At 37.6% G+C, this 25,474-nt stretch overlaps 1 protein-coding gene across 1 annotated transcript in view; it reads left to right on the top strand.

Moving 5' to 3' along the window:
* Nucleotides 1-20,741, top strand: part of FOXK2 (forkhead box K2) — a 64,849-nt gene extending 44,108 nt beyond the window's left edge. The window contains exons 2-9 of the mRNA XM_054046556.1: nucleotides 970-1,164; nucleotides 4,054-4,201; nucleotides 4,719-4,865; nucleotides 8,107-8,300; nucleotides 9,176-9,351; nucleotides 10,324-10,620; nucleotides 12,479-12,688; nucleotides 17,972-20,741. Of these exons, the coding sequence (XP_053902531.1) occupies nucleotides 970-1,164; nucleotides 4,054-4,201; nucleotides 4,719-4,865; nucleotides 8,107-8,300; nucleotides 9,176-9,351; nucleotides 10,324-10,620; nucleotides 12,479-12,688; nucleotides 17,972-18,168 (1,564 nt within the window). The 3' untranslated portion in view covers nucleotides 18,169-20,741. The remainder of the gene's footprint in view (nucleotides 1-969; nucleotides 1,165-4,053; nucleotides 4,202-4,718; nucleotides 4,866-8,106; nucleotides 8,301-9,175; nucleotides 9,352-10,323; nucleotides 10,621-12,478; nucleotides 12,689-17,971) is intronic.
* The last annotated feature ends 4,733 nt before the right edge of the window (nucleotides 20,742-25,474 follow it).

Raw genomic sequence — 25,474 nt, forward strand, 5'->3', positions numbered from 1 at the left:
ATTAAAGCTACATTTGCCATGACTGTTCATTTCTGTAGTACCTATTGCTTTTACAGTTAAGCACCATTAGCTTTGCTGTCTGCATAGTAAATAAAGTACTTTAGGAGAAAAAGAACAAAAATTGCTTTTAACTAATATACCTCTACCCCTATGTAACGCTGTCCTCGGGAGCCAAAAAATCTTACCGCATTATAGGTGAACTTGCTTTGATCCACTGGAGTGCGCAGCCCCCTCCCGCTCCCTCCCCCCGGAGCGCTGTTTTACCGCATTATGTCCGAATTCATGTTATATCGGGTCGCATTATATCGGGGTAGAGGTGTACTAGTGAAATTACATAAACCCTAATCCTACAAACGCTTATGCACCTGCTTAACTTTACTTCTCTGAGTAGTTTCACAATAGGACTACTCAGAGTAAAATTAAGTAACTTCATAAGTGTTTGCAGGATCAGGGCCATAGTGAACAAAATCCTACGGATGAATGGATGTTGGAGGACTTGTTAGCTCTCTTAAGTAGTTAATGACAGTTCAGTATACTTGAACTGAGGTTTGAGATTTTTCTGTGGCAATACTGATTGTCAGGGATACTATAAAAAACAATTTGCAAGTTAATGCACAAAACCCATTCCTTCTGATGTCATTGTTCAGATGTTTTCAAAATAATACCCCATTTGGAGTATATTTCCAGTTCATCTCAAGATGGACTACAGAAAATCTAGAGAGAGCTACAGCGTTAAAATAATTTATATTCTTAATACAATTCTATTTGTATTCTGAAGTCTAAAATTGACTTTCTAGTGTTTACTATATCTCTATGTCTGTGTGTAAAATGAAGATAATTGCAAATCATTACCCAAGATACACGTTTATTACTTTAATCAGGGTTAAGTATTGCTTGTGAGTTGCGCAAAAAAGTCTGTTGTGTATTACCTGTAAACAAGTTGCATATATATATTTTTTTATTTTTCAGATGTACTTTCAGGTTTCCCAGCACAAACATCAAGATAACATTCACAGCTCTGTCCAATGAAAAGAGAGAAAAACAGGAGTCCCCAGAGTCTCCAGTGAAACCTGTGCAACCCCAGATCTCTCCCTTAACAATAAACATTCCAGACAACATGGCGCACCTGATCAGCCCTCTTCCGTCTCCCACAGGAACTATCAGGTATTTAAAACTTGCAAAATTGCATGTAGGGTAATATATGGTTACAGAATCAGTACAGAGATGTAGTTCATTTGATGTTGCTTTCCTTATGTAATAATGCTTACATTGGAGCTCAGAGCAGCCTCAGATGAGCCTTGGAGTAAAATGATAGCATTGTGTTTTTTCAGTGGCTACCTATTCACATAAATATCCAAATCTGTTACTGTCATTAAAGTCTGACTTTAAATTGACAAAAGCAATAAAATTGTGTTAGGGCTGTACTCTGAATGCATCCTTTTGTTCCTAGTATTCTAGGACGGTTAGAGCAGTGAATGAGCCCACTTTTCCCAGTGGCTGAAATGTTTGGACACACTAGAGTGAGTTTAAGAGTTAAGCATCAATCTTAACTTACAATTTTCTTGCCTTTGGTCTTCATTATACCTGTGACAACACTTTAATGTAGTTTCTATTTTTATTTCCGTTGTTAGTGCTATTCTTAAGCCGCTGACTAAAATCCAGTACCCTCAGTAAGTTTGTCAGCAGAAAAATATGTTTTAGTAGTTTGGCAATGCTTACTTTAAAAGCTAAGGATTAAAAAAAGTCTCTTACTGACTAGTGACTACAGTCAGTAAACTAAGTTTCTTATTTATAGTATTTCAATATAGCATCAGGAGAAGTATAGTGTTGAAAAATGTTTTGGTAGGTGCGGTTAATTTGGGTCTGTCAGTTTAGCTGTGTTGATTAGAGACTCGCAGCCATCATTTGACTTGTTTGTTGGGTTGAAGTTCAACTAAACGAAAGGTTTAATTGCTCTTCTTGCAAACTATTATAAAAGCATTTTGAATAGAATTTTCAGAAGCACCAAAGTCACTTAAATATTTTTGAAAATTCCACCTTTTCCTCGCAGATTCTAGCAGATCTGCTCGATTCAAGGAATATAAAACTAGTGTGTCTAATTCTGTTGATCTTTACATTTGGATCCTGTTATGAAGTTTAAATTCAGAGGTAAATCTGTTGATACTCAACAAGAGCAGAGATCTTGATTCCAGTTTTGTGATGGTGTTTGCAAATTGTGCATTTGGAAAAAGTTATTTGATAGTATAGCAGTCTTGGATTTTTTATTTAAACCAGGAAAAATTTATCTTCCCCAAGAAATGACTGCATTCATAAATATTTCAAGAAGTATTTCACCATTGCTTTTTGCATTATCTCAGCTGTTGCAGTTATCTCCCAAGGCTACTAAACAACTATTAAACTATACCATTAAAAATCACAGCAGTTCTGAGTCTATTTGACTAGCTTGACATTTTCTTCTTAATTCACCAAGTTGTGTGAAGGATTTGTAAACTTGCTTTGATTATACCATATGTGTTGCTGTGTAAATACATGGTACAGTGAGCTAAGTAAAGGGATACTGTCAGTTGATATGCGCAAAACTTACATAGCACAGCAGTGACGAACACTTTTTAAAAAGTGCTGATCCTCTGACTCTTAACCCTCAAAACAAGGCCTGTTCCACACAACATTAACAACATTCCATCTTCCCTGTTGGACAGTCCACTAACAGTTAACTTCAAATGTTGGAATTGTGGAGATAAGAAGTTTCTCTTCAAGAACAGTGTTTTTGTATGTTACTCTGTCTACATGCAAGAACATGGCAGGCACTGCAGAGAGAGACAGCAAGATGTTCCTGTCTGCTTGCAAAGCAAATTTTGGCAGATACAACTCTTTGTCCCGTCAGTCCAGATGGTATCCCTTAACTCTAGTTTTCCTTAAAGTTTTAAATTTTATGTATTTTGATTAATCTAAAATAGTATCTTTGATTTGTAACAAAGCTAGTGGATGGGGACCTGGCAGACTTCTTAGATTCCTGCTTTTATTTTCATATATGTGTGTTGTGTTTTTTTTTTTTTTTTTTTTTATGTTGCTGAGGGCATAATTGAATCCTGTCATTATGTAAACATTTTTGGGGCTTATTGGTTTACATGAAAATATGTAAGCAGAGAAATGATTGCTCACTGACTGTTTCTCAACTGTAAAGGGACAAAAGGGAATTCTGGAAGAATAGCTGTTTATACAGCTATGATTCCGGGTGCACTATAAAAGGTGGAAAAAAACATAAACTTTCAAAAGTTATGGTAGAAATTCATTTAGAGTTTAGAGTTTAATATTTTGTACCTTCCCAACACTAATGAGCCTTAGCAAACTGCCAATTATCAAATTTTACCTTTGGCTACTGTTCTGTTGGTGTCTTTTCCACTTATGTCGTCATCTCCCCAGTCTTTGGCCTATTCGATTATTACGTTACATGAGGATTTATAGTGTTCATACAGCTCAGTGTCTGTATATAATTCTAAGTCAATTTACCTGAAGTATATATTTGATTAAATGAGAATCACACAGAACTCTTTCTTGTAGTTTGTAACTTTATTATATTTTCACAAACATGCTGTTTTGTCCAGACACATTATCAGTGTTTCTGACTAAGCTAAGAACAAGCACGTGGTGGAAATCTCATGTAGACCTATTTTCTGAAAACTTTCAGATCAGAGGTTCAGACGAGTATCCAGAATTTTTGGTTGTATAAGTAAATTGAACCTCCAACTAAAATGTACATATTGTCAGCAAAGCTAACATAAATACAATATAGCTTACAAAACAGTTAATCTTCTTTCTTTGAAGAGAGAGGCTGAAACCTCATTTGACAGGTTTCTTCCTGGAGTGATTTTGATTCTTACAGCAAGTTATAAATCCCATTTTCCAAGCATTTATAATGGAAATACTGACAGACCCTTAATGACAGTCTGGGAACACTAGTGAGTTTTCCTACAGCTAGAGCTATTTGATTAGACATAACGTGGTGATATACTGTATAACAAAATAGTAGGATCCTCTTTTTATATTCTACAGTGCTGCAAATTCCTGCCCATCTAGCCCGCGTGGTGCAGGCTCTTCAGGGTACAAAATGAGTCGTGTAATACCATCTGACCTACATTTAATGGCTGACAATTCACAGTCAGAAAATGACAAGGAAGCATCGGGTGGTGATAGCCCAAAGGTAAACGTTGCACAGAATAAAACCATAAATAAAAATAAAGCCTTGAGCCCAATGTACCAATGTTGCAAATTTGTTATCCAAAGTAAATGAACTTAGACATGATTTGGCATTTAGAAATTGAAAACAGATTGAAGTCCGAGATCTTTGTGGTTCAGTGTGCCTTGTATCTTGATTTTTTTTTTTTTTTTTTTTTTTTTTTTTAAATATAGATCTCCATTGAAGAGTTTCATGTCTGTACTGGCTTTTAGTACTTGCATGCTCATCGTTTTTTAGACATTTAGATTCATGGTCCTTGGTTAAATGTTGTATTAGTTTCTTTTGATTTTTACTGTCATCTTAAATCCTCCTCACTGGAAGATGTAAGTTTGGTTTTAGCTTTTCCTTTTTAAATCCTCAGGTCATCCAGAAGTGTTAAAAAATGAAGTTGATTATTGCATTTTGTAATTTTAGAAAAGAGGTATACTACTGTAAAGTTTATGGAGGCAAATATTTTAAGGGTTCTTTTATTTTTTTATAGGATGACTCAAAACCACCTTATTCCTATGCACAACTAATAGTACAAGCAATTACAATGGCACCTGATAAGCAGCTTACACTAAATGGAATTTATACGCACATAACTAAAAACTATCCATACTACAGAACAGCAGACAAGGGCTGGCAGGTAAATTTCATTTCTAGTATTTCTTTTAAAAGTCATGAATAAAAACGACTATTAGTATGATAAATGAATGATAGTAAATAATCCAAGTCAACTTGTTTTATTTATACTGGTTATATTAAGTGACCATGACAGCCCTTCAGTAGATTTTTGGTGGACTGAATGGGTCATAAATTCATATGTAATGGATTTCTAATCTTAAAATCTCTAGATTGGCAGGAGCTTAGGTGTACTATGGCAGCATCATTCTCTAGCCTTAGTATTCCCTAGAGTTCTAACAGGGGAATTTACAGGACTTCTATTGGAGAAAAATATAAACATAGGTAGAAATGGATTTGTGTGTGTTTTTGCCATAAAAGAATTAATATTTTATTAGAATTTCTGCTTGTGTTAACATGCTTGTGTTACCTCAACAAGCCAAAATAAGATCCCAAAATCTCGGAATACAAGCTTGTTGAAAGCTATGGTCTTGACCTTACAGCTCCTTAGCTACAGGTGTACATATCTTGCTTTATCTTGCACTGTTGACTACCTCATTTTTGATTGTGCTCACACAGGTGACTAGAAAGTTCCATTTGCCCACTTAACTGCTGATGGGAATCTATCACTGCTGAGTGTGGAAGGCTAATCCATCTATTTCTGCAAAATTTTAAGCTTTTAAATAAACAAATTTCTAACCAGAACATTTACCAGGATAACCAATTGAATATAAACCAATGCACTGTTTTTTCCCCAGTACTACAGACATACAACTACAGTGCCTCTGCTGCTGCTTTTAGTTTTACCAAGGGACAGCAGAGAGCAATTAGCAGGACTGATCAGTTTCTCTGCTGCTCTTCAGAACCCAGTGCATGCCTTTGAAATCACCATGTCAGTTATGTAATGTCAATTTCACTGCTTCTGTTGCTTAGAAAAGTTGTCATCTGTAACAGAGGCAGATACCAGAGTTATTTTCAGGGAAGGTACATCTGCAAGCTGAGGAGGGGTAGTGGCAAAGAGTTACTTTTCACATTCACAACAAGTAGAATGCTTCCACCTTCCCAGCAGTAGGGCGGACAGGGGTTTCAGATTTGATCACCTACTAGCAAGAGGGTTATATAAAAGATGGATCACCCTGGTAGGAATCCCAGTACCCTTTTCAATCCCAGGAGCTTGAGGATACCAGGTTTATGGGTTTCTCAATAGGGACTTGGCTGGCAGAGAGCCTCACACTTCTCAGCTCTTGCTCTGGCTAGAAGGTGTCTAGTAAATTGTTCACGCTATGTATGTTTTTTTCCCCCTCTTTCACAAACATAATATAGTATTATTTTTGTGTGTGTGTGTGTGTGTGTATTTATATGGTCAGTTCTGTTCTAATAATAGTAATTGGGGTTTAAAATATTTTTGCACGCCTTGTATAAAATATATTTCAGGATTTTGTCTAAAGTACATCTATATTTGTGTGTATTGTACTCTTGTTTTCCATAGACTCTAGTTGGTTGATACAGATGTGCATTATGGCCTCTAGTTTTAAAATTAGGTGTTAGATCACTGAATGTTTAGATGCATAATACTTTGCAAAAACAAAATGGCAGGCACAGCACACCCCTTATGTTTCAGAGAATTAAGTAAGAGTTACACTAATGCGTAACAATAGGAAAATATAATAAAACAGAGTGGCAGTTTTGGGGAGTGGCTGTTTTGGTCAGTAGTCATGTAAAATATTGCCATAATGGTAGGTAACTTACCTCATTTGTGAACAATACTCTTAGCCTCTGGCTTCAGGAAGTAGATGACAATTTTGGTAACTAACCTATATGCTTCAGGCTATGTTTTAGATAATTGTTTCAATACCTAATGAGGCTATAGATATATTCATGTATATCTTAGAACTTTTTTTGAAGATCCATCATGTTGGACTCATTCTGTCGTGTATTTTTCCTCCAATCTAGAAAAGTTGGATTTAATCTTCTCTTCTAGCAGATGGAGACACAAATACAACTGATAAACTTATATTCTTCACACCACCTGCTAGTTCTGTTTGTCACTGGCAGGGGAAACAGCTTTTGTTAGCATCAGATTGCATTGAAGAAACTGTACAAGGGTAACATTGCCCTAAATTCTCTAAGCCTGCTGCCAAGGTCATGAATCGCATCTGAGGCTGACCTGTGACTAGGATTGGATTAAATTTTGAGGATTTTGAAGAGTGTTGATTTGGAATGTTATGAAAATTTTCCCCAGATATTTCAGTGCTAACATTCAGTGGATCAGAACTGGACAGTTAAAGTTAGTACAAACTTGAATGGTTGTATTTGTTTCCCTCCACCTGAGTTACCAAATTCTGAAAGGTCTCAGTGTGGTGTGTGTGTGTATGTATGTATGTATGTATATGATGCATATAAAGTCAACGATAGATTTTTCCCCTTTCATCAGAACACCAGTACCTTCATACATGTCCATCCAAGTCCTCTATGAAGTGGCAACAGATTTTAGTCTTCATGCCACTGCATATTGGGCATATGGTAATATGCAGACCACAGCATGGTATGATGATCACCCTAGAGAACTGCATTTGGACCTACTGCCATTCAGAGTTTTCCTAGGCCCACTGAATCCTTGGCCTCTGTTGAGACTGTCAGGTGATTGGTATCTTTCCCTGTTTTGGGGAAGAATAACTGGGAACTGAAGTTGCCAAGAGAATCCTCCTCCTTTTGTGTGGCTTCTGGTAAGGAAAGGTGAACTCCCAAGTATCTAGCTGTATCTGAAATTTCTCTAATAAAACCTTTCCTTTCCTTACTATGAAATAATGATAGAGTATTATTGTACAAATTCAGCACCAGAATCAGTGAATATAGCATGTTTTAGCAGCCCAGTGGGAACAGTTTTGACTTTCAGTTGAGCAGTGGAGGAAGGTATGGTATTTCAGGTACTACTAATTCTTCTTTTTATCCACTGCTTTATGTCCACACAACTTTGGAAACCATGCGTTGTGACTACTGTCCTTCTTGCGAGAGGATTGAAATGAGATTCCCTTAGGAGCTTGTTAGCATTGTTCTTTAATTGCTGGGAGAGGTTTGAGCAATGCCAAGGCTCCCTTCCCCAGGCTTAGTATGCTGCCTTTATAGCGCTACCAGGGACCTGCTACCCTAAGGAACTGGAGACCTGAACCCTGAGTCTCCCGTACTACAGACCACTGCACTAGGCCACATTCTGACTTTTTAGTAAAAATATATATGAATTCTACATATTTTTTTATGTTCCATAGAATTCAATACGCCACAATCTCTCTCTGAATCGTTATTTCATCAAAGTACCACGTTCCCAGGAAGAACCAGGCAAAGGCTCATTCTGGAGGATAGACCCTGCCTCTGAAAGCAAATTAATAGAGCAGGCTTTTAGGAAAAGGCGGCCTAGGGGAGTACCTTGCTTTAGAACCCCTCTGGGACCACTCTCTTCTAGGTAAGGAAAAACAGATGAACAAAAAGACATTTAATTTTCAGAAGTTTACCTTAAATGTTAAATTTCCTGCTGGAAGTAAGAGAGAACAGTACTTTAAATAGTAATATGTTGGTACGGTAAGACTGAATTATAATTCTATAACAGAACCAAAAACAATGGCTGTTTTTAACCTTCAGGCTCGTACAAACTAGATAGTTTTGTATACAGTACTAAAATCACAAGTTTAGTTATTTAATTTAAAACACCGGTAAAAGATTGTCCTCATGCACGAGGTTTGTTTTCTATTGCTTTTTTTAGTGCTAATGTACTGGCTCAGTTTACTTAAGTAATTGTTAGCTTGTTAACATATGAAGGGCTTTCTGTACTTTAGTGTTACACAATTACAATTTTAATTGCTAACTTTATCCCTCCCATGCCTTTAAAAATTGTGTTTCGTTTGATAATGTTTTACTAGTATTCTTAATGGTGAAATATACAGACTTAATTACTAGCTATGTAATGATTGTGTCCCCTTTCTGCTGCTGCTGGCTTCCTTTGACTTACCCTTAGATAGAGCCGCTCATTATTCTGCCCCCCTAGAAAAAACATTTGTACTGTTGCATGGATTGCTTGAAAACATTCCATCAGAAAATGTCCAAATGTTTCTATTACCTTAACCTTAGCCAAAGCCTGCCTTTGAATTCTCCCCTTGGTTATAACAGAGGCTTTATGCAGAATCAAAATCATGGATTTGATGGGTACTTGTTTGGTAGAAGGCAAAGGGTTCCCCCTTGTGGAAAGTAGATGTATTACAATTTTTTTTAGAAGCAAGGTCACTCATCTTTCACAATTACTTAAAACATACCAGCTGCCGCTTTCATTTTCTTAAAATACAGAAGTGCCCCAGCTTCTCCTAATCATTCTGGAGTGTTATCTGCCCACTCCAGTGGCGTACAGACCCCAGAGAGTTTGTCAAGGGAAGGATCTCCAGTCCCAATGGAACCTGAGCCTAGTGCTATCCAGCCAAAATTAGCAGTAATACAAGAAGCACGATTTGCACAGAGTGCCCCAGGTGAGAATTTTTAAAATATTTTTTTGGTGTGGGGTGATGAGGGAAAATTTGTAAAATATGTTGCCTGAAACAGTCTTGGTGGAATTCACACCTAAATTAAGAAATCAGTGAATGTTTTCAGATAGATAATTAACTTTTAAGGCAAAGCATGGAGAAGTGCATAAACTCGGTGTGTGAAATATTTCCTGAAAATGGCTAATACGGTCGATACATTTCCTTCCTGGTATTTATGTAAGTTCATTCCAGCACAGATAGATGCTTGCTTTGCTGGTAAGCAGAGACTGTACTTCTATCTCAGTTAGGAAAACAGTGGCATATCAGTGACATCTCTTCTGGAAAACTATTATATCTTTTTGTGCAGCACAGATTCTTCATGTGCTGAACATGAATTTGGATAAAAAGCTCCATTAAGAATGGTTGGTGAAAACCAAAGTGATTTCCTGGATCAAGGGTTGCTATACTAAATAAATAAATGTCTTACTTATTTACAGTACACATTTGTAGCCATTTTGCCCTTACCCCCAAAGCAGAAGGCAAGAGAACCAGAATTGGGAAGGGCTAAGGAGTTGAATGGTGGGATGTTTCTTTTGTATTGATTTATCCTCCCTACTCCCCCATATTTACCTGTGTTGTATTGGTAGTTTTATTTGTATTCTAGCTATCAAGTTTCCTAATGATATCCCTTATGATACAGTGAAGGCCTGTGTAGGTCTTGTGGCAAGATGCATGGAGTCAGCAACAGCAGTCCGATCATTCCAACTCTACATGCTAAAATTGTAAGGTGTAATTGTAAGGTGCAATAAGAGTCTTTATTTTCCATGTTTTAGCTCTTGTAGCAACCAGGGAAAGGGAGTAGTGAGGGTTGTTGCTTTTACAAGGCTTCAGTGTTCATTGTGTTTAAGAGGATGATTAACAAAAAACATATACATGATTCAAACTTCCAGTGTAATTTATCTTTGCCTTTTTTGATAGGATCACCTCTATCTAGCCAACCTGTTTTAATTACTGTACAACGGCAGCTACCACAAACTATTAAACCCGTCACCTACACTGTTGCAACTCCTGTGACAACATCAACATCCCAGCAGCCTGTAGTTCAGACAGTTCATGTTGTTCATCAGATACCAGCTGTGTCAGTCACAAATGTGACTGGATTAGCACCAGCAAACACTTACACGGTAGCTGGACAGGCAGTGGTTACACAAGCTGCAATGGTAACCCAGCCCAAGGTAGAACCTCAAGAGAATGGAGATCACAAGGAAGTAAAAGGTGAGAATTGGCTTAGTTCAGTAAGTCTTATATAAATATGTGTCTTATTTACCTTTAATGCCTTATTTGCCTTTAAAAAATCACTTCATAGGTGCAAGTGAAATTTTTTTTTTAAACTTAGGGCTGTTAAGCGATTAAAAAAATTAATTGCACGATTAATCGCAATTGTAAACAATAATAGAATGCCATTTATTTAAATAGTTTTGGATATTTTCTACATATTCAAATATATTGATTTCAGTTATAACACAGAATACAAAGTGTACAGCGCTCACTTTATATTATTTTTATTACAAATATTTGCAGTGTAAAAAAACAAGACATAGTAATTTTCAATTCACCTAATACAAGTACTGTAGTGCAGTTTCTATAACATGAAAGTTGAACTTACTAATGTAGAATTATGTGCAAATAAATAACTGCACTCAAAAATAAAGCAATGTAAAACTTTAGAGCCTACAAGTCCACTCAGTCCTACTTCTTGTTCAGCCAATTGCTCAAACAAGTTTGTTTATATTTTCAGGAGATAATGTTGCCTGCTTCTTGTTTACAATGTCACCTGAAAGTAAGAAATGGCACTGTTGTAGTCAGTGTTGCAAAATATTTATGTGCCAGACGCACTGAAGATTCATATGTCCCCTTCATGCTTCAACCACCATTGCAGAGGACATGCATCCATGCTGATGATGGGTTCTGCTCAATAACGACCCAAAACGGTGCAGACCGATGCATGTTCATTTTCATTATCCAACTCAGATGCCACTAGCAGAAGGTTGATTTTTTCTTTTGGTGGTTCGGGTTCTGTAGTTTCTGCATCAGAGTGTTGCTCTTTTAACTCTTCTGAAAGCATGTTCCACACCTCATCACTCTCAGATTTTGGAAGGCACGTCAGATTCTTAAATCTTGGGTCGAGTGCTATAGCTATCTTTAAAAATCTCACATTGATACCTTCTTTGGGTTTTGTCAAATCTGTAGTGAAAGTGTTTTAAAATGAACAACATGTGCTGGGTAATCAATTGAGACTGCTATAACATGAAATATATGGCAGAATGTGGGTATAAAAGAGCAGGAGACATGCAATTCTCCCCCAAGGAGTTCAGCATCATCAGCATGGAAGCATGTCCTTTGGAATGGTGGCCGAAGCATGAAGGGACATACAGATGTTTAGCATATCTGACACATGAATACCATGCAATGCTGGCTACAAAAGTGCCATGTGAACGCCAGTTCTCACTTTCAGGTGACATTGTAAATAATAAGCAGGCCGCATTATCTCCCATAAATGTAAACAAACTTGTTTGTCTGAGCTATTGGCTGAATAAGAAGTAGGACTGAGTGGACTTGCAGGCTCTAAAGTTTTACATGGTTTTGTTTTGAATGCAGTCATGTAACAAACAACAAATCTACATTTGTAAGTTGCATTTTCATGATAAAGAGATTGCACTACAGTACTTGTATAAGGTGAATTGAAAAATACTATTTCTTTTGTTTATCATTTTTACAGTGCAAATATTTGTGATCAAAAATAATAGAAAGTGAGCAGTGTACACTTTTTGTATTTAATAAATTTTGATTAGTATTCTATTGTTTAACAGTGCAGTTAAAACTGCAATTAACTGCAATTTTTTAAAATTACAATTAAGCTTTTCGAGTTAATCATGGGAGTTAACTGCGATTAATCGACAGCCCTAGTTAAAATAGAATTTTTATTCCATGCTTTTTCAGATGCTTTGAGGTTATTAGTCAGATTAATTATGTTCATTGGAGGGATAAAGCAACTAAATCACTTTTTGTCATGTTCTGTTTTAAGCCGTCTTGTCTTAACATAACATATTAAATAACTTTTGTTGTTTTCCAGTTAAAGTGGAACCTATACCTGCTATTAGCCATGCTACAATAGGAGCTGCTAGTCGTATCATTCAGACATCTCAGACCACGCCCTTACAGACAGTTACTATAGTGCAACAGGCACCTCTAGGTCAACACCAGCTACCAATAAAAACTGTAACGCAGAATGGAACGCACATAGTACCTATCACCACAGCGATACAAGGACAGGGCAACACTGGTAAGCTTTTGATCAATATTGCCTATAGCCACAAACATTTCCAGTGTAGGAACTGCCTTCAGAATGAGCAAATTTGCTCAATTTCTCAGAATGTCCATTGTAAAATCTCATTTGTACTCACACTGAAAGCAACTAGAGTTGCACATACAGTTTCAGTTTGCAAGCTGCAGTGTGTGTGTGTGTGTGTGTGTGTGAGACAGACAGACATTTGGTGTTTCCTTTCACTGGTTGTTACCAGAATGGGAAGTTAATCTCTGGAATTCTTAAAGGGGCACTGTCAGGGATTACAACTCCCAAATTAAACCCAACCTAAAAATGACTTAATTTTTTTTTTTTTTTTTAGTTCTTGAAAAGCAAGGGCTGCAATAGGACTGAAATGGACAGCCAGTCCTCTGGGTGGTCAAGAACAAACTGGGTGCAAGGCTTCTTTGTGGGTCAGCTTTTTAGGTCATTCTTCTGCTCCACTTTTCCCCAAAGCTTGTGAAGAATAAAAAATATTAAAATTTACAAGAATTCTGAAGGATTCTTTTAAAGCTTCTTGCCTGTCTTAATACTCTCTGACGTCTCAATTTTTGAGTAGGCAGTCTGATTGGATGGCAGGACAAACGTACATTCATATCAAATACAGCTTTTGGTTTGGTTTGCTGATAAATCTAATTTCATGCCTATTTGTTTTGACAATTTCCCTTTGAAATAAATATGCCCAAGGTGAACTAAAAAATTATGATTTAAAAAAAATCTACAGTTGATTATTTAAAGAAGATTAATCTACATGGTTGCCAATTCTTTGCTTTCTTCTCAGTTTATACGTACTTGTTTCTTTAATTAAGTTTCCTAATTGTTCCTGGAATTTCAGATTTTACATAGGAACTTCTTTCTAAGAAATTTTCCTACTTAACTTGTTCTGTATGCTTGGAAAAGTCAAGTCCAGGCTTTTGTGAACATCCTTACTATGAGAAGAACACAAACGCAAACATAAAATGCAAAGATTATTATTATTGAAAATCTGAGTAACTTTTCATTGTTATCACTGAAACCATTTTGTTTTGAAATGACAAAGATTTTATGTCACTAGGAGAAGTTTTCAATAAAAATACAATTTTAGTCCCTGATGCTATAACCATTTAGATGCATGCTTAAAGGTAAGTACATGAGTAGTTCCTTTGAAATCAGTGGGACAGTTCATGTGAGTAAAATTAGATGTGTATGTACAGTATTTGCAGAATCAGAACCTTAATTTTCAATATTTCTTTTTTTTTTTTTTTTGCCCACAGCAGTTTTATAAAATTCAAATAGACCCCTTTCAGTTAAGGCATTTAAAAACAAAAACCACTTCATTTATAATTCATTATAAATCTAAATCTAAAATTGCCATAGCACACATTTTCAATTAGTTTTACAAAGCTTCAGCCTGATTTAATCTTTGATTTAAATAATTTAAAATTGCCTTAACTTTAATCACTCCACCCTGAATTTGCCATTCTGGAACAGACGGGTGATCCATTTATTGTCAGCATCTTTATTTTTGACAGTGGCCTGTACCAGGTGCTTCAGATAAAGCTGCAATAATCCCCTTTAATGGACAGTTCTGGAGTAACTACTCAAAAGGGAAGTTGTGTTCTTAACCCAAGTATTTGCTTATGCCCAGAAGCATGGGGGCTTATATCTCATAGATTTTCTCTTATTAACTGTAACTCGATGGTCATATCCATATGACTGTCATTTTTTGAATGCTGCCTTGTCTTGTGGCTAATAGTTTGCACAAGTTAATACCTTTATTTTCTAAACAAAACAAAACATTTCCTGTTATCAGTTTAAATTTTTGTTTGACATTTAGTTTAATTGGATGTATCCTTTTGAATTATGGTAATAATTTGGACCATCTTCTTTATTTTTTCTGAACAATTTACTATATGCCCCCTCTTATTTGTCTCCTCAGTTAAGCAGTCCTAATCTTTTCAGTGTCTTGTATAGGAACCTTTCCATTTCTCTGTCGTAGCAGATCATCTTTGTGTCCCTTCTGTATCTGCTAAATTTTTCTGAGATGGGATGACCAGAACTAAAAGCAGTATTCAAGATGAGACTGTAACATCATTTTATATAATGGCATGATAGTATTCTCGATATGAGCAGGTATTTTATTGAAAGCTAGGTCCTTTTTATGAGTGGTTTCAGTTAAAATAGAATGCTGTAATGTTTATTAGTTTAAATTATTCTGTCCAGTGTGTACTACATATTTCCAAATTGCAATTGAACTACAATCATGGTGTCTATTTGCCTGGCTTTGATAGGTCCATCTGAAGTTTAGTCTGTTTTTTTGAGTGTCCTAAATTTTGTCATTGTGACACTTCAGTTTTCCCTTCATTTTTGCTTTTGAAAATGTTTTTGAAATTAAGTTCTTAAATCCTAGGAGTTTTTGAAAATTTTACCCCAAATCCAAAGTCACCTTTCCTCTTGTGTGTGCTAAAGCTAGTTGTTCCAAGAAGCAAGTATTTATGGAATCAAGGGATTACTTCTCTAAACAGGCTTATATGCAGGTGACTGAAGTTGCCTACTGTTGCTTGTGTTTAGAATACATTACTTTCTCCCTAGGAGCTTTTTCATGTAGAAACTGTAGAATCTTTAAAGTAAGGCTCAGACTTTTTAAACATCTGGGTTTTAAAACCGCTTTTTATGTAATGACAGTGGTCTCTTTTTTTCTTTTTCTTTTTTTCCATCTGAAGTATCTATCTTCCTTGCTAGCTATTCAGAGGTCAGATTAGGAGTTAATCAAGTTTAAAATCGGAGTATCTATCAGAAATGCATGTTTCTATTGTTGGAATGAACAAGTAGCTTTTAATTCTTTTTAATAAAGTGTTAATGAAACCTTGTCTAGTCTCCAAACTAAATTTCCGATAGGCACTCATCCCTGTTTAATTTTCATTTTCCATTACAACCATTAATGTCTTTTCTGAATGGGTAAAAGCAAAATCAGTCTTTGAACAGTCTTTTGTTAGTTTAAATTACAGTGTTGCAGGATGTTAAATTGATCTTGACTAAAATACTGATGCTGATATTCCAGATGCTGGTGATTCAGTTGCTATATACAGGAATTGATTTTACAAAACATGGTGCTGCATATATTGTCTAGCTTCCTTTTCAAGGTGATGCTGAAATTTATTTCCTTTGCCCATTAATTTATTCTGGTTGGGAGCTGGATTTTTCTGCTGCAGAAAACATTGCCCTTTGGCCAAAAATAGGATTAAGAATCTAAGAAATTTTTTTTGTTGTACATTGCCCCCATTCCTGGCCATTGGGTTCATTGATTGTTGTAGTGTAAACACCAAAGAAGAATATGAACTGTTTTCTAAAAATCTACATTTTGTCATCTTTATAATGTCATCCTTTTTCTGCAAGACATATTTACAAAGGTCAGAGGTGTATTGTGTCTATAAAATTAGAGTGGTTTGTGCACTTTTCAGTCACATTTATTCTCCCCTAACTGAAATTATATTTTCACTAGAGCTGTGAGAGTGCAGAAAGGAAGCTCCTGTATGTAGCCTGATGGTGTCCTTGCTAAATTCAAAGTTCTCACCTATCATTTCCAAGTCCTCGGATATTTCATTGTCTAACATAATAGTATTTTAGTAGTATTTGCAGTGGATGTTATACAGTACTACTAGGACCTGTGATTTTTTCCTAAATGCTGACAAGTAGAGGACAACTGCTTTGGGAGAGAGCTTCTTAGGACCTTGGATCCTCTCTGGCCACATGATTTCAGATGAGGTTTATATACTGCTCTTAGGACAGCTGGGTCTCTCTTCTATCCCTTTTATTCATATATTCCAACAGGAAATACAATATAATGTGTAACAATTAGGGGTTTCTCAAGTACACCCACCACCAACCTAAACATTAAAAATTGGGAAACGCTGGATTAGTCAAACACTCTGCACAGCAACAGTTCAGCCACTTATAGAATCCCCAGTCTTCAGCAGGCCCTACTCAGGACACATACATCATGCAACAGAGCAAAATCTCCACCAAAATAACTTTGGGGCACGAACAGTCAGATATCAGCTACGCAGCTTTCAGACCACAGTAACTTATGCTGTGAACCAAAGGTGGCCTCAGGATTTGGGAGAAGTAAAGGTGACTTAAAGCTGTCTTCCCCATCTTCCCATGATACTTCGCTGAGCACAGCTCAGGCAGGTCAACAAATCTGGTCCTTTAAATCTAAAAATTGAACTAAAATACTTTGAGAGGAAAAACGTTAAAAAAAAAAAAAAAAAAAAAAAAAAAGCACCAGATAGACATTTCACTTATTCAGTATGGTGCAGAATACTTTGCTACATTTCTTTTACGTAGCATTAACTGTTCAGTCTGCTAAACTGTAGCAATGCACTTAATCAGCTACCCCCTAATTTAGCTATACAGGACTGTGGAACTTTGCTATGTATAAGAGCCTGCTTTCAAAAAGGAATTAAGCAATATGATGAAAGGTTTTGTTCTACAGTGCATCAGTGTTTTATTTGCTGTATACATTACACTATTGCATACAGAAACTGCCCCCATGCAACCTTAATTTAGCCCCCATATGCATTATGATACGGTCTTTAATTACATGATCACATACTACTTTTTCTACAGGACCCCTGCCTCATTCAGTGTTCACTGAATGAACAGCCACTCAATAGTTGGTTTTATCCTTCTTGTTCAGTGTGTGGTCAGCATTGCATTATTTGTACACCATTCAAACCCTGATCTCAGAACAGTGAGTTTTGTGGTTTGGTTTTGGTTTTGTAAATATTTTTCTGGAAATTCCAGATTCTGTTCATCTGGCTTACATCAGTATATTGGGGAAATCTGCAAATGGAGTGCAGAGTGAAGGTTTAAAATATAACTTCAGCATAGTATGCTAGTCCCTTGTTGCCAAAGAAAGTAACTAGATCTGAGAGCACTTCCCAGCTGTGCCAGAGACTCCATGTGTGATGCTGGGTTAAGTCACTTAATCTCTCTATGCCTTAGTTTCCTGGCCACAGAATGAAGATATTTCCTTTCTCCCACCCTTTTTCTTGACTATTTAAATGGTAAATGCTTCAAGGGCAGGGATTCTAATGTTTGTACAGTGACTAGAAGAATGTGCCCTGAATCCAGATTGAGGCCTCTAATGCGCTGCTGTCAAACAAATAATAAAGGAATTAATAATGTTCATAATGTTTAACAACAATGCTAGTTTGACTCTTGTATTATCTATTTCAAAATTAATTTGGAATCTGAAGTTTTTCATTATCTTTCTTACAGCTGCTGCAAGTCCTTTGCATATGTTAGCAACCCATGCATCCGCATCAGCATCTCTTCCAACAAAACGTCAGAATGGAGACCAGTCAGAACAACAAGAACTTAAACGTATCAAAACAGAGGATGGAGAAAGCATAGTGTTAGCTGTTAATGTGGACACCCCATCTGTTGCAGTGAGCGATCAAGGCAGCCAGAACTAGAAACTTAGTGGAGTTTTCTTTTTCTTTTTTTTTTTTTTCTTTTTTTTGAAAAAAAAAAAAAAATCAACTCCATGGTGCCAAAAGGAGACACTTAAATATAACACCTAAAACATTGGAACATGTTCTCACGCAGTGGGGAAAGGGGCCCTGTGATCAGACTTCAACTTTCAGCACTGAAAAAACAACACAGGTGGCCTTAAAACTCAGTAATTTAAAAAAAAATCAAACTGCAAAACATCTTGTTCCAGAGGCTGTGACCCTGCTCCTCCCCACCCCCTACTGAAACTAACTCTGTGTACACTGAGGAGAAATCCAGTGTTGGGGAGGTCTGCAGCTTTATAAAATCTTTATTGGATTATTTTAAAGACTGAGTATCTCAGTGTAACGGCAGCATGATAAGCGCTTAGTGTGAACTGGTTTCAAACGATTGTATATTCCTTAAAGGGAACAGAGGCAAGGAGCCATTTCCTACATCTTGGCAGCTAGCCTTTCATAATGACCTACCCAATGCAGTTGTTGGTAGATATGCAGTATTTTGTTGTTCACATGTGGAATTAGAAATTTTTGAGGTGTATTTTCATTTCTTTGCAAAATAATGGGGTCTTTGACATTTCAAATCACTCCATTTCTACTCCGGAAACTTTGGAATCACACAATACTTTTCATGTGAAATTTTGTTTCGTAAAAAACTGAATGTAGGGTTTTTTTTAACCAATGGAATGATTTACTTTTGTCTGTCCTGTTAAAGTTCAGATAAAGCTACTTTATTACATCTGCAAATTTTCATATTTTAGCAGTTGCCTGATAAATTTAATCAAATTTTATTACCATGTGTAGTGATCAAATGCTTCTTCGGGCTTGCATGTAACTGATTAGAAATTACAGTGTAAATGAGCCGTTAACTGACGTAAAGAACTGCTATGAATTTGACCAGAGCTGCACTTACCTGTTTCTCTTTCTTGCTACCTTTTGCTGTTTGTTACTTTGTGTTGACTTTGACTGTCCCTGGCATATTTTTCCAGTCTAAAGTAAAACAAGAGTCTCGCTTAATATTGTGTATGTTTAAGATAACAGACTGTTCTTCATTTAGAAAAGATAAAATTCTTTATCACAAGTCCTTTTAAAAAGAGAGTAAAAATTATCTTGTCAGAGGTATATTCAGTATTTTTAAGCTTAAACACCCATCTGTAGAAATTAATCTGACCAGTTTATCCATAAAACTTTTGATGTCATACACTGACCCTCTGGGGTCTCCATTAAGAGTAGCTGTTGTGGTTTTCTAACAGTGGCTACCATATTATTATAATAAAAGTTTTTTTTTTTTTTAAAGTGTGTGTTCTGCAGTTGAACAGTTTAAAATGTATTGGTAATTATTCACTTTAATTGTGGTAATAGATTCCACCTTACATTTCCAAATTAAACTAAAAGTTTAGGCTGCTGTTCAGTCTTTAATTCACATAATGTCTTGTTCCTTCATACGGTGAGGTGAGTGAAGGCTGGAGAGTGGGCTTAAACTTTGAATTCCAGTTTGTTACTCTCTGTTGTTATCATGCAATTATTTATATAAGTATTTGTTTTCCATTTCAAAAAAGAAAAATCTGTATTTTCATGATGGACTGAAACGGCTTATATTTAGGCAGCTTTAGGAAACTCTATTTACCTGAAGACCAAATTGAGAAATCTGTACTGAGTATCATGTTAATCCACAAAATGGAGCTGTTACAATGTTAATGCAGATAATACATATTAAAAATTATGAAAAATACTGTACACTAGCTGAGTTTATAAGAGGCATTTTTAAAAAATCTATGATGTAAAACTCCAGAATGATATTCAGAGTGTTAATGGGAATTTTAAAAAAATTGAGAACAATAAGCATCCCTTGATAGTAATCTGTTTTTTGTTATTGGACACTTCATACACAGCCATGTAGATTTAATTTAAAATCAAGGCAGTAGGTGGATATAAACCTACTGATTAGAACTTGGTTTATATTCAGAAGTGAGTCTGTTCACAACTAGAAATGAGTGAATGAGTGAAATCTTTTTAATAAATTGTTAAATTATTCAAAAAATGTCACTAAGTTAGTCTAACAGTTACTCCCAAGTGTGTTTATGAAGTGTTCACTTAGGTCTGCTGCTTGACAGTTTATACTGGCAATGCCAATATAGCTGCTAATAGCAGAGCAAGTGGTGACTTGGTCCTGAATGTTTAAGCAGAAAAAGGCTGTGCTGGCAAACTGTTCCTGATCCTACTAGTATGGAACAGATTTGTCCCTATCTCTTTTATACCCTGAAGGTTCTGCAAATGGAAATTTGTAACAGATCTCGATTGAAACCATTTTGAGCCACATGGAGTTTGTCACAGGAAGTTGCCTTCATTAAAGGAGATAAATCCTGTGCATGAACTCTGTGGGATATATTTTTCTTTTAATGTATGGGATTCCAAGCAATCTTTAAAAATACTCAGGTAAAAAATGCATAACCTCTTCCACAGATGAAGTACAGTATTTAACTATGTAAAATTCAAACCTAAATGAATTGACAATGTCATATTAAACTACCAAAGGAACAGTTCAGTTTAAAAATAATCTATTATACTCGCCTTAATGTCAAACGCATTTGGTGGTAGAAAGCACCTAGATGATACAATGATGCACGTGGTAAGACAGGTTTGGTGAGATTCTGTATTTACAACAGTGCTTCTCTTGATATGGTACTGATGACCTTACTGAATCAGAATAGAATCTTACAGCCACCTTGCTTTTGCTTTGACTGACCAAAAACTTCCCCAAATGTGCCATAAATGTGGGGGTTTGGCCTCCCTCTAATATTGATTGGTCTCTGATCCAATTGCCTCTATGACTGTGATGTACTGTATTACACTACCTACCTTCCCTTGGATTCCTTCCAGAGTCCATCTCTCCTTTTTAACCCTGCTTTTATGAAAAAGGCTGTGAAAGAGTCTAATATAAGCGACCCAGCTTGTAGTACTCTAAATGGGATTTGACCAAAGCATTTTATAACTTCTGCCTTACTTAGAGCTTGTTTACAATTGGCTATAACTTTGCTGGAAGATTAAAGTGTTCACTAGCACCCAGTGCTAGTGTGTGTCTTGCTCTTACCCTGACTTCCCTGTGTGATGTGACTCTTCATGGCAATGTCTCTAAAACCCCACCACTCCACTGGCACTCACTCCAGACAGCAAGACTTTAACCCAAGCCCCCGGGAGATAGGATCCTCTTTTAGTCCTTGAACAAGAATATTCTCAGGCCTCTCCTCATGCTGGCCATATGATGCCAGCTCTCATCTATTGTATGGTGCTGCAAAGCCATATTCAGAGCCCACTACAACCAGAAAGGACTGTTGGTACAGTGGGACAAAACACTCATTTTTTCTAGTAAGTGAAGTTATCTGAACGTTGAGCCTTCACACAGATTTTTGTCTGTTTGCCACTTTGCATAAATGCACAACAGTTTACTATTATATTACACTATTCTTGATTTTACTGATTTAGCTACAGCAGCCTATGCTAACCACAAGGATATCTGTGAAAGTGCTTGGGTGAGTAAATCCACTTTCCAGTTTAGATAACTAGACAGAAGAGAGAACAGGAATGGGAGTTTTTTCAATTTTCCTTGTTTTTGTTTGTTCCAGAGTGAAGTGATTTAAATCACCAATTTTAATCCTGATTAAAATCAGAAAGTTGGAAATCTTGATTTAAATATCAGTTTTGTACTTTAGTTATTTTTCTAAAGAAATGTTGATTCTCATTGGATGTTAACCATTAAACGTGGATTTGCAACTAAACCGAGCCTTCACACTAAATTTGGTACTAATTTGGTCACCAAGAAGGTAAAGCATATTTATACAAATTTATGTAAGCCGTGTTATAGCTTAACATACATTTATTCAGCTTTTTTATTGTTTCAAAATGGTGAATGATGCATTTATTTACTGGATTAATTTTTTACTTGTAATTTGTGTCAGTCTGCAAGTGGATGGAAGTTGGAATTCAATCAAAAATGCACATAAACAGCAACTTCAAATTGTTTTTTATTAGTTAAATAAACCTACCTAAATGTGCTGGACATAAAAGGGGAAACGGGGTTATCAAAACATCTTTTGAATTTATGTGTAGTGAGTGAGTTGAACTGATTTGTTTCTGGTCGTCATGTCCTTTTAATACTATAGGACTAGTAGTTTTTATCCTCATATCTCATTTTTATTCATAGATTGGAAGAAAAAAAAGCTTTCCTGCTGCTTTAACTTATGCTGCTTTCTTAGTTTTGAATGAACTAGTCATTGAACTGAAATGAAAACATTCTCTCTCAACCTGCAGAAGATGATACTGCTATCAAAAACCAGATTAGTGCTTCAGCAACCTGATTCCAGGTGTTCGCCAGTGTCATCCAGCAGTTTGGCTTTCTTTAATTTAGATTTCAATAGATTACAGTAAGTCTAGGCCTTAATATAAGTTGCTATAATTTAAAATTTATTTCTAAAATGTAAATCAGATTAGTATGATCTCCCCTGGTTTGTCTGTTGATAGGAAGTGCAAGGACAATATTTATTTCCTTTCATTCTTGTGCTGAAACTGTATAAAAAACAGTATTCCTAGCATCATAGTTGAAGAGTGTGGGAAACCTTGTTACCTTCTCATTTTGAAAGGAGACCTATTGGAAATGAGTACCCCACTCTGAAGAAAATTTAATTCTTAATGATCCTTTTATGGTGTAATTTTTGCTGATAGCAAATGTGTAGAAATTTCACGGAAGAAATTGAATTAGGAATGCCCTGTTATTGCATTTATTGTACTGGCTAACATAATTTTTCTTTTCAGGATTTTGGACTGTCTTGTAGATGTTAGGATTGCACACAAAAGGAAGAGGTGCTGGTAATCGCTATGTCCAAAGTCAAGATGGTATCAGAGCATTTCCTGTTCTCTGAAATTGTAATGGGTATGCCATGTCTTCTGGATTAAGAGTATACATGTGCTTTTGATCAGCAATAGATTAACAGCTGTAGGTCTTGCCAACACCATGACAACCAATACATAAGCTCCTCATTAAGTCAAGAAGGCCCTCTTTATCTACAATCTATTAATATCGGCTTCATGAGCTAGCTATACCCCTGGGATAATTCTGTGCTACTGTGTGTGTGCATAATTAGTGAGCCCATAGATTTATTTTTTTGCACAGAAAAAAACTTCTGCTGAAATGTTGCTGTAATTCTGCCTTTTTCCCCACCAGAGGGCGCTGTGGTGCAAGAACAGCAGCAGCTCCCAGAACTGCTGCGGTTCCACCATTTGCCCACTAGAGGGTGCTGTGGGGACAGAACAAAGCTGCAGCTCCTGGCCAGTAGTGCAGGAAGAGAGAGCCTGACTTCTTCACAGTGCCTGTTAGGCCAGGTCAGGAGACAGGGGCTCATATGGGCTAGTGGGGAAGGACAGAGTTGGGCAGGGGCTGAATGGGAGTGGAGGTACAGGGCCAGAGTGGGGGAGGGAGGTGCAGAGTTACAGAGGGACAGGGAGTGGCCGGGTAGGAGCACAGATGACACGGACAGGGTAGTGGCTGGGTGGGGGCACAGACACATGGGGATGGGGAGGGAGTACAGGGACACAGGCACGGGAGAGTGCCTGGGTGGAGGCACAGAGATATGGGGATGGGGTGTCTGTGTGTGGAGGGGGACAAGCGCTGCAGTCTGTCCACACTGACAGCTGCCCAGCGCACTGTCGTGGCCACGTTTGCAGCAATTGCAGCACTATTGGGAGAGGTGCATTATGGGCAGCTATCCCACAGAGCACCTCTTCCCATTCTGGCGCCGTGGGTTGTGGGAAGGGGGCGTAGGTGCGGGGCATTCTGGGTCCTGTCCCAACGCCCCGTGATGCATCACTTCGCATCCAAGAAATCCCTTTGTTTCCGTCCACCTTTGGCGCCATCTTTCAACGGTTTCTGTGCAGCGCGATCTGTCTGCGGGAAATGGACCTGAACTGCTGAGGCGTATGCTGACTTATCTCGCCAGCACATCACGTTTGGCTATTGAACTATTCCTTAAGATCCAAAGTGACAGTGAGAGTGAGGAGTCCGCCGATGCTATTGAGCCGCGTAACGCGTACAACACGAAATTGCTTGTGGCATTCACGGACATGCTCAGCACCGTGGAACGCCGCTTTTGCGCTCGGGAAACAAGCAGTAAGTGGTGGGATCACATCGTCATGGAAGTCTGGGATGACGAGCAGTGGCTGCAGAACTTTTGGATGAGAAAAGCCACTTTCATGGGACTGTGAGGAGCTTGCCCCCACCCTGCGGCGCAAGGACACGGGATTGAGAGCTGCCCTGCCAGTGGAGAAGCAGGTGGCTATTGCAATCTGGAAGCTGGCAACTCCAGACAGCTACTGGTCGGTCGCAAACCAGTTCGGAGTGGGAAAGTCGACCGTTGGAATCGTGTTGATGCAAGTTTGCAAGGCCATTAATCGCATCCTACTCAGAAGAACCGTGACTCTGGGTAACATGCAGGAAATAGTGGATGGCTTTGCACAAATGGGGTTCCCTAACTGTGGAGGGGCAATAGATGGGACACACATTTCTGTCCTGGCGAAACCCCATCTAGGATCCGAGTACATTAATCGGAAGGGGTATTTCTCTATGGTTCTCCAGGCGCTTGTGGATCACCGTGGGCATTTCATTGACGTTAACACAGGCTGGCCCGAAAAGGTGCATGACGCACGCATCTTTCGGAACACTTGGCTGTTCAGGAAGATGCAGGCTGGGACTTTTTTCCCAAAGCGGAAGATCATGATAGGGGAAGTTGAAATGCCCATTGTGATCTTTGGAGATCCTGCTTACCCGTTAATGCTGTGGCTCATGAAATCCTACACAGGGAGCCTTGACAGCAGCAAGGAACGGTTCAACTACAGGCTGAGCCAGTGCCAAATGACTGTGGAGTGTGCCTTTGACTGTTTAAAGGCCCGCTGGCAATCTCTGTAGGGGAAGCTGGACTTGGCCGAAAACAGCATCCCCGCGGTTATATCCACGTGCTGTGCCCTCCATAGGGAAGGGTGAAAGCTTCACTCAGACATGGACCTCTGAGGTTCAACACCTGAAGGCTGAATTTGCATAGCCAGAGAGCAGGGCTATTACAGGGGCCCAGCGTGGGGCTGCAAGGATTAGGGATGCCTTGAAGGAGCAATTTGAGGCTGAAAACCAGCAGTGATATCTGGTGCCCTGCACGGGAGTGAAGTGCAGTAGTTCCAATCTTTAGGAATCAGTGTTTGCGAAGCAGACTTGCAGTATCTGTTTATTTCC

The sequence above is a fragment of the Malaclemys terrapin genome, chromosome 13 (genome assembly GCF_027887155.1).
Source record: "Malaclemys terrapin pileata isolate rMalTer1 chromosome 13, rMalTer1.hap1, whole genome shotgun sequence".
In the NCBI taxonomy this organism is placed as follows: domain Eukaryota; kingdom Metazoa; phylum Chordata; order Testudines; family Emydidae; genus Malaclemys; species Malaclemys terrapin.